This window comes from Gymnoscopelus braueri, assembly GCF_963280865.1.
Source record: "Gymnoscopelus braueri genome assembly, chromosome: 19".
Taxonomy (NCBI): Eukaryota; Metazoa; Chordata; class Actinopteri; order Myctophiformes; family Myctophidae; genus Gymnoscopelus; species Gymnoscopelus braueri.
Genome location: NC_137621.1, coordinates 33,908,858 through 33,919,192, shown reverse-complemented (window position 1 = coordinate 33,919,192; position 10,335 = coordinate 33,908,858). Strand labels below are relative to the sequence as shown.

The following is a 10,335-nucleotide window of genomic DNA, read 5'->3' as shown; positions in this document are numbered from 1 at the left end:
TACAATATCGTAAGGGATGGGTAATTTCTTTATTTAATTAAAAAATGGTTTAACATAAAGCAATTTAATTCATTAATTGATTAAAATACCCTCTCTAGGCTGTTGTGATGACAAGTGATGGTTTATTGCTCCCTACTGGTGGTCCTGTAGAACAGCACACTAAAGATGGTTCCATTTATGGCAAATACTGCCCTACCTGCTCAATTTTTTTTACGTTTATTTAAATTTACTCTATGGCTATGGATGAAAAACGACTCTAACTATAAACTATACATTTGACACTGAACAGAGTATTTTTATTGGACAATAGAAAATTGCCACCAGCATGGTGAGGTGGGGCTTGCCAGAACACATGCCAATAAAAGCGGTTTACTGTTGAAAACTATAGCCACAATCCAGCTGGCAGCACATTTCTGCTGACAGCATGCTATTAAACATATTGAAGGAATGTATTTTGGGCTAATGTGATTTTATTTTATTTTATTTGATTTTATTAGACGTTATACAGGAGAAAAACACATGTTACATCATGTTCATCATAGAAACGTCAAGGATACAGACACAGAAAAGTCTTGCGACTTGTTTTCATTGTGGTCCTTGGTCTGAGACAAACAACACTGCAACAAAATACATACAGGTAAACAGTACAATAATGAATAAAACAATCAATTGCTACACTACCTACAGCATAAATGTGACATTATGTGGGGGGTAATTTTGTGATAGTTCAGTCAGATAACTCAATTGGAAAACAGTGAATATTATGTTTTATCTTGGCATTGGCTCTGCTACATATTATGCTACATAATAATAATAATATTGCTATTATTGCTACATATTACTCCGCACTCACAATTACAGTAGAAGACTAGAAGAAGTGCTCCTCGGAGCACAGGTCTCCGCCAGGTCAGGTAGGTTAGTGTGGGCCAGCAATGTTCTGAATTCACCAATCAGGATGGAACGTGACAAATCGGACGGAATTGTCTAAGATAATGTGTACCGATTCGCATGATGACATCATGTGTCTCGCTAGCCAATCACAGCTGGTGACAGACGGACACACACACACACACAGACGGACGGACAAGGGGTAAAACATACTCTCCTCCATGCCTTCGGCCTGGCGGAGACAATAAACATTTAAGAGCAAGGAGATATATCACAACCCCCCAGGAGACGGAACCCACAGGGGAAAGCCACATTGGTCAGCTGCTTGACGCGTCATAGTTACATATAACCCACATAGTGGTGCCATGACGATGATATTTCTGTTGACATACAAGTAGCCAATCAAACACCAGATATTGTAGACGCTGGTTAGAGCAGTAATCATTTTGCATTTAAGTATTCTACAGTACCATACTTATAGGCATAGGCAGTTGGGTCTTTGTCTGCATAACCTTTCAACTCGATACAGTCAGGCCAGAATAGAATGACTGTTTGTTACTTTGGAAAATGTGTGATTATTTCAGTAGTCTATTACCATTTTTGCCCAGTTTGCGCAGTTGTGTACAAATACATCTGGGGATACATGCATCCCCAGATGTGTGCAAGTAGGCTAGCTGGCCCGCAGCATCCCTTGCTATGGAGTTGTGATAAAATATCGGAATGTGGCTCTGTCTCTGAAGCTTATTGTGATGTCATGTGAAGATAGATTAAAAGTGGTTGGAGCACAAAGAGGGTTGATTTAGATGCAAACGTTTTGGTCTGACAACACTGGCAGTGTCCTGTGTTTTCACTGTACAAGGACTGGCCCGCAGAAAGACACTGGAGCACACAGATCTTCTTTTATATTATTTAATCAACAAACACGCCTGCAAAATACGAATAATGTTTTGAAGCTATGGCGTCTTCATCAGAGTCCAGAACACATGGAATTACTTAAGGACATAGTCAGACAATAGTTTGAGTGAATTAATTTGCAACGTCTGTGAATCAAGTAGTCTGATTTTTAACAATCTGATCCTTTTTACTATTTTATGTCTTTTTTTGTTTTGGTGTGGTGTTCTGAAGGTGATCCTCTATAGCAATTGTGTTAATAATAATCAGATATCTCTTTATTCTTCTGTAAAATGGTATTCTAAGACTGGGTTTGATCCAGCATTCAAGAGATTTATTTGCCACACTCATATGTGAAATGTTTGTGTGTGGTTATGTCATATCTCTCTCTCCCTACCTCCCTCTCTCTCTCTCTCTCTCTCTCTCTCTCTCTCTCTTTCTCTCTCAACGGCTGATCTTGTACACGATGTCTCCGACCTGGAGGACTCCTGTCTTTTTGACAGTATACAGCTGCCCAAATAAAGGTGCGGTTTTGTAAATGTGCTTGTCTGATGGCTGGCACTGGCGATAGCTGAAAAATAAAGCACCCAAAATTAGGACACATTAAGGTGTGATTCCGACAGAGAAAATGGTTATTGGACATGGATTACAACATAAAAAGTGTTTCCAAACTATGTGCACCATAGATTTTTCTTGATTTTTCTTACCTTTTAAGTGTATCTAGAGGCTCCTTTCTATTGATTATACCTGTTTCTGGGTCAACCGTGGTGAAGATGCACCTGGCAACGATGAATACAGATAAGCTTGCAACATTATTATTATTATTAATACAGATTAGCTTGCAACATTATTATCATGATTATTATTCATTACACTACTGTTAGGTCACTACTTTCAGAGCATTTTTTAAACATATAATGAAGCTTTACAACATTGACAATGATATAAAAATCTAAAAGCATGGTGTCTCTCTACATGAAATTGTGAACAGTGAAGATGTGCACATTACAGTTGAAATTTGTGTCAACCATGTTACCTTCCACATGACATCACACGCTGCATTCGCACATCTCCAATCTGAACCGCCTCCCATGAATCCTAAAATGTATGCAATATTTTTGTAATACTTTGTCACAATGACAAAAGAAACCATTAATTCCAAAAATGATGTGCAAAAGTCAGTAATTCTCATAGTGAGATAATAAAGATGATTCTTGACAGCAAAAATCACACCTCACCTCATCAAAGGCTTCACAGTCACTTATGACGATATTTGGACGGAAGCGTTCCACCGTGACGTCTTTCTCCAGCCGGGTGCTCAGATCCCTCACTGAGGCCTCCGACAGTAGCATCACCGGTCCAACGTCAGGGTAAGCCACCTGCTACAGGATTTTACATCAGCAACAATGGCACACATTACAAAGGGCATAAAGGCTAGTTTATACTTCATTGTATGACTGTGTTACTTGCCTGAACTCTGTTATATTGGCATTAGTCTAGGTCAGATTTCCAAAAATGTCAACCCTGTTATGGCATAATTTCTTTTAGGGGTATTAAGGGGTGCAGAATCCAAATATATATATATATATATAAGGAGCCATGTGTGTCTCTTCACTGTATCCACACTGAGGAGACCATCTTCCCCATACACCTGATGGCCCAAAAAAGAAAAAAGCATGCACCCAGCAATGTATATTTTCACACAAAAAATGGGTGTGATGAGCAGGAGAACGCATCAAATCGCGACGCATTGTGAGCTTGTAGATTTGCTATCTTCATGATTTCTTGAGTTTTTTCATGCATTTTGTTACTGAAATTATTTTGAATAATGTTTTTTTACTTTTGAAATAATTTAAAATGATAAAAATTGGGTCTGTCACCCAAAATGGGTCTCAACCCATTGTTGGGAAACACTGCCCTAGGGGAGTTGAATTTCTGCTAGACACTTTTACAAACACATTGGTAAAAAAATATATATTTTTTGTAATATCCCCCTATAAATGACAATGTCATGTCAGTTGTATAAAATGATCTAATCCCTATTCATATGGTGAATTTAAAGAAGGAAATGCAACATGTGTCAAAAAAGGATTAAATAAGTTATCTGGGATGTCATGTCACTGATGTACAAGATGGGATGTGATAAGGAAGATCAAAGCAAGACAATAAACAGTAAACCAGTGATTTCACAATAGAAATGTACAGCCTGTAGCTGTATAATTAATCATTGAGAGCAATGGTAAAATCAAAGCAACAGCAGATTAATCTTTTACTCTTTGCTCACCAATATTATAAGCAATCAATAACACAGAGAGCAAGGTTCAAAGCCATTGGAAACATTATGTCCAACAACAAAAAAATCAACACTTAAACTTAAAGAGTTCTCAGAAGTAACAGAACCATTTACCTCATATTGTGGGAAAAGGGGCTCAATCTCCACTGGCTTCCTGGGCTTCATGTGGGGTTCAAAGTGCACTAGGCGAAAGGTTTTTTCAGATGCCAGGTAACGGCTGAGCCAGCTGGAGGCTTCTTCACCACAGTCCCTGCCTTGAATGTCAGCACCGAAGACTCTGAAATACAGAGTTGGACAACATAAGAGTTGGGTAAACAAAATGACAAGAAACTTTGTCCAACTGATCATCATAAGTTCAGAGAGAACGTGATCACCGGAGACGTAGAAGTCAACAGAGTTAAAATTGTAAAAAGGTGCTCCTGAATCAGACGGGATTAAGACATCAGATAAAAAAAATGGGAGATCCAGGCACTCAAGGTTAAAAGATGGAACAGCCTTTATCTATTAAATAAAGGCTGTTCCCTCTTTTAACCTTGAGTGTCCGGATCTCACGTTTTTTTATCTGATCCCATTTTTTTATCTGATCATAAGTTCAACTGTCAACTAACGTGAAAGGCAATACATAAAGACTATTTTAATAATGTGACATGTACCACTCTAACAAAATGTCAGATAGTGCAAGTGCAAATGCAAAGTACATTGCAAAGAAATATATATAAATATATATAAAAATATATAAAAGACCCAATTATTCTGACTTTTTCTACACGTCTGCAACATGTCCCTATGACGAAACATAAATAACTTTATAACTGATTGACCCATGTAGTTTATTGAACCCCTATTAAAATGATACAGGAACCTGCAGTCGATGACACAGTTTTCAGGCTGTTGGAGTGGGAACCTGAACTCTTCCATGTCAGGTCCGTTCAGACAGACCTGCCGTCCCTCGGAGGTCAAAGACACGAGGACCAGACGGGGTTCCTGCCTGCCTGTCACCATGTGGCCATCCTCTGTGATCACAAGCCAGTGTCTAGATCAAAACAAAAGCATAGATGGAGAAAGGTGCTGAGAAAAGGGGCTCTGATCTAGACCCTTACAAACGGGCTGGTCAGAGCCTTCAAGACTAATTTATACTTTGTCATACGATGGCCAATCTGCAAGCTAATAGAGCTGCAAAACTGTCATGATACGATCTTTCTCAACTCTCCTACTGTCCGTAAAATAATGCTAGAGGGAAATCCCAGTAACACTTACAGTACATATTCACCATGAACTATCATGGCTCTTTAATTGGCATTATGTAAAGCACTAATGCCTTTTTCTGCATGCCATTATGCCCATTGCCCAAGTATGGTGTATGTATTGTATGGCATGATATACACTTATAGTCTTGTCTTTTGTCAGTCAGTAACTAAGTCAGAAGTCAGTCAGACGCATCTGTCAAGTAAACCATGTGTTGCAATGATATTGCATTGTTTTGGCTCTGCAACTGTGATATTAGATTCATCTGCGTAAGCATGACACAGACTGTGAGATTACAAACCCCCCCTAGACCCCCCCACCACCACCTGAAACAGAGCCTAAAGATGCAGAATTATTACATGGACATGACAAAATTTATTTTGAACCCTTCATGGGGCATAACTTAATGATGCACAGATATTAAACATGATACAATGATCCACAAGAATGCACACAATTGGCATGCTTGACACAATGCTGTCTGTCATTTCTTTGTGAATTTAAGTTATTTGACATATCGGCCCTGTGCATTTTTTGATTACGAAGCCTAAAAGGCAAACAGAAATAAAACACAATTGAAACATGAATCGCAATTATGTGTGACGATTAATCGTCGACATAAATGTGTAATGGCGACAGCTCTAACTACAGGAGGAGGCTGGTGGAAGTGGAGGGAGTCTGATCACTGACAGGCTGCGGTAGAGGTGCCGCTGACCTATACTGAGTGTGTAGCATGAAAGAGTGAGAGGCGTTCTGCTTAACCCATACAATCTGGGAACGCATCCTTGTATTTTATAGATTTCTTTGTGCTATTCAAAAATCACTGAGTGCCGCGCTATGAGCTTCTAGATCTGCTAACTTTGAAAATAAATTGTGAAAATATTTATACATCATATTTATACATCATAATCATATATAATATCTTTAGCTAATATCTTCAAACGTCTTCTAAATCCTATAACTTCTGAAAAAAGTTTGTTGTTATATCAGTGGTTCTCAAACGTTTTCATGTCAAGGGCCCCCAAAATGATATATATTTGGCCGCGGACCCCCATCTCAAAATATGTTGTTCCAGGGACCCCCCAGAAGCAAAGATTTGAGTTAAACATTTTGCTTTAAAAATATATATCTACTCAAAAGATTTGCACACATTTTCACGATTAAAAAAACATAGCAGATCTACAATCTCGTAGCGTGGCACTCGGTGCCACGCTATGAGCTTGTATATCTGCTATTTTTGAATAGTATACAAAGTATACAAAGTATACAATAATGGTTTAAGTGGTTACATAGATGCGTTCCCGGTCTTAATGGGTTAAAAAGACTGCCTAGATTGAACCATTAGGATTGAGGGCATACATGTATGTGTTAGATTGTGGGCGAAATGAGACTGGAGGGTGAATTAGCGTGGGAACCAGCTTGACCGCCTGAACTATCTCGATGCTGCTCGATCTGTTTACCATCCGAATTCCTATGCCTGATGACGCAGGCGAGGCAGAAAACTGTTGTTGTAGTCTCTGATGCTGCTACTTGGCCTGTCATCAGATGTGGAATTTAGGGTGCTAAATGCAACCTGTCTCGGAGAAATAGAATATTGAAAACTGGCCTCAGTATTTACACAAGCATGTCATACAGTATGATAACAAATGCATAGACATAGAAACTCTGTGTGATCCTGTACATACCAAAAAGCTCTGCAAGCTGAACATTATACAGCAAGTTTAGGCAGGACATTTGTTACTAGTCTTGAAAATCTCTGAAGTGGTCCATTAATAAAAGGTGATATTTCCTACCTGTGCTGATTTTTTTTTCTCTAGTGTATGGGACCAGAACCTGTTCAAAAGACCTCCGGGTTTTTCCAACTCATCACTTAAGAATATGGACTGCTATTTGCGGTTGTTGTGTGCTATAATGGATTTACCGTACTAAGTGTGAATAGAGAAGGCAACTTTAGAATAGCGAAACAAAGTGGAATGTGGATTAATAAGTGTCAAACTACTAGTGAATTAGTTATGAGCGAGACCTCGTTTTAGAATGGGGAGCATATTCTGAGTAAAAAAATACTTAATTTAGAGTTATATGGGCACTATTTATTAACACTTGCCGTTGTGAGTTTTCTTACTAGAACAGACTATCTATTAAGTGTTATTACGGGAGAATGAGTATTCTTGTGGTGAACTACCTTATCAGGCCCATACTGAGCTAAACATAATAAACATCATAATTTATGTACAACATCCTTACTTAAGTTATTGTCAATAAGCAGTAATTAGATGGTTATTGAGGGAACATTGTTAGTTAATGGCATAGTAGTTGAAAAATATGGTGCGGCAGTGGCACAGGAGGTAGAGCGGCCGCTAAGGAAACTTGTTCCCAGTTCGAACCCGGGCTCCCCCAGAATTAGTGTCGAAGTTTCCTTGAGCAAGACACTGAACACCTGATTGTGATGAGCAGGTTGGTACCTTGCAGTAAACCTTGGTTTACTCCTCCGTCGGTGTGTGAATGGGCGAATGTAATGCACATTGTAAATATAAAATGCACCACTTACCATTTACCATATGGTCCTGCAGAATAAGGCATTAATAAGTGCTTTATTTTCATTAATAAAAGAGCCAATTTTCCACTAATATGCATTCTATGGGCTCGCTATGTTGGTAGCCAGTATGTAGTAGTTAGATAATGTTGTTAGTGTTAAGAATGTTGTTAGTGTTGAGAGTGTTGATAGTGTTAATTATTAGTGTCAAGTATTGATAGTGTTAAAGGACCACTTCACCCATTTTCAACTCTACTCACTCTGTGTCTCATTGGTGGGCTGTGGACAGTTAAGCAACCTGCCTACCAGTGTCATCCTCAGTGGGGATTCCAAGTCAATAGAAACTACAGTCTTTCTCTTCCTGGTCAGTTAGCATGATATTATACAAAACATTGTTCCTGCATTAACAAAGAATTAAGGAAGAAAAGCCCCAAACACATCTTTTTTTTTTTAAAAGAAGAAAAGTGGGGGTGCCGATAGCCAAGGTCTCTGGTTCGATTCCCGAGCCCGACAGACCTTTGCTGCATGTCACTCTCCAACTCTCTCTCCCTGTTTCATGTCTCTCTTCACTGTGGACTATCAATAAAGGCAGAAAAAGACCCCAAAAATATCTAATAATATTTTTTAAGTTTGATATTACCAAAACTGCCTACCGATGATCACTGGTAGGCAGGTTTCTGAACTGTCCACAAGCCTCCTCTGAGACACAGACCAAGAGGACAGAAATGGTACCATAGTATAAGGAGCATTACATTATAATATGGTACCACTTTTGTCTACTTGGTCAAAATCTAATAGTGAGGACCAATCATATGAAGATAGGTTGAACATGGGTGAAGTCCTTGAGTCCTTTAAGTCAAGAGATGTAATAGTTTAGTAGGTTTAGAAGTGTTGAGATTGTTGATAGTGTTAAGCATTGATAGTGTTAAGCGCCATTCACACTGATCACTATAACTATAATGATAACTTTATAACTGTATCGTTCACCATTGTATTTTGTTTTATAGTTGGTGTGAACTGTGAACGCTGTCATTCACTTGACTTGGAAAGATTCTTAAAACTGTATTTTTATAGTTATCGTTATAGTTATAGTGCTCAGTGTGAATGGCCCCTTAAAGCTCTATTGTGTAATTTATTCAGTGAATAAAATATTATTTTGTCCAGTCTGTGGTAGGTAGAGTATATTCATACAGGTAATCGGAACGGTGGGCACCAGATATTTCTGGGCACAATTCTTTCACCAGAAATACCTGGCTGGTGCCCACTGTGTTTTGGAGCCCAGTATTCCCTGGGCCCAATAGGTTTTGGTGCCCAGAAAGACACACACACACACACACACACACACACACACACACACACACACACACACACACACACACACACACACACACACACACACACACACACACACACACACACACACACACACACACACACACACACACACACACACACAAACAAACACACACAAACACACACACACACACACACACACAGTTTGGCCTGGCGGAGTCGGAGACAATAATAAGTGAGGAGGTTAACTAGTGTGCTGTGCTTGCCTTAGCGAGCCCACAATCCGAATCAGAATGAGAATCATCTTTATTCAACTAGTTAATGGTGAATATATGTAGTCCCTGGCCTACCATAATGTACTGTAAGTGTTGCACAATACTACAGTACTTACTTACCGATCTTGAAGTTCTCCATATTTCAATCCAAACTCTTGACATTCTGCCAGAGCGACGGACAGCGCTTTCCCAGATTTCAGGGGGTGAACAAGCAGCTGCGACACAACACCCACCGCTGTAACTTTCTCTGGCTTTAGAAAGTGTTTATATCCGAGACCAAGGCCTAGAACAGCAACACCAGCTCCCCCGACCAACAGAGCAACTTTCTTATGGTCCGCAAATGCATTCATCAACGCTCCCTTCAGGTCCATTTTTAAACCTTTAAAAGAGTTGCGCGTCGGACATTGAATTTTATGAAAGAGGGGCGTGTCTAACCGCGTGTGACGTTTCACAGGGGGTTGTTCAAGAACATTAGTATGAGCAGTGGAGGAAAGTAACTAAGTACATTTACTTATAAGTACTGTACTTAAGTACAATTTTTGAGGTACTTTTACTTTACTGGAGTATTTCCAATTTTCTATACTTTTACTTCTACTCCACTATATCTCAGAGGCAAATATTATACTTTTACTCCACTACAATTATTTGAAAACTTTACTAATACTTTGTTGATTTTGATTATTATTTATAATTTGTGTTGTGTTGTAGATGCACTGTGCATTAATTAATTGCACCCAAATAAGATTTAAAGGTTAGAAATACCCCAAAGAACCTATAGGCTGACAAGAGCTTTTGTGGCATTGTTGAAAGACTTTATTGGGGATCCAGTCTCGATAGATTGTCATGGGCCTAAAATTCCAAGCGGACACATGGTTGAGAAGTAACACATAGGCCTAAGCACTTACGCAGAGTCAAAT

The 10,335-nt window shown here is 39.0% G+C and overlaps 1 protein-coding gene across 1 annotated transcript; it reads right to left on the bottom strand.

Moving 5' to 3' along the window:
- Positions 1-505: 505 nt before the first annotated feature.
- On the bottom strand, positions 506-9,820 carry marc1 (mitochondrial amidoxime reducing component 1). The gene is made up of 7 exons (XM_080413915.1): positions 9,539-9,820; positions 4,935-5,105; positions 4,187-4,349; positions 3,018-3,161; positions 2,816-2,877; positions 2,487-2,558; positions 506-2,350 (listed from the first exon to the last, which is right to left on the bottom strand). The coding sequence occupies exons 1-7, from the start codon at positions 9,787-9,789 to the stop codon at positions 2,224-2,226; spliced, it is 990 nt and encodes a 329-aa protein (XP_080270041.1). The 5' UTR covers positions 9,790-9,820; the 3' UTR covers positions 506-2,223.
- Between the last annotated feature and the right edge of the window lie 515 nt (positions 9,821-10,335).

Bases quoted from the DNA above. Each gene is read 5' to 3' on its own strand.
- marc1 (XM_080413915.1), bottom strand. From the start codon at position 9,789: ATGGACCTGAAGGGAGCGTTGATGAATGCATTTGCGGACCATAAGAAA. The intron at 5,106-9,538 runs GTAAGTAAGTAC...GTTTTGATCTAG, and splicing joins TATGGAGAACTTCAAGATCG to ACACTGGCTTGTGATCACAG. The intron at 2,559-2,815 runs GTAACATGGTTG...CATCGTTGCCAG, and splicing joins CGTGTGATGTCATGTGGAAG to GTGCATCTTCACCACGGTTG.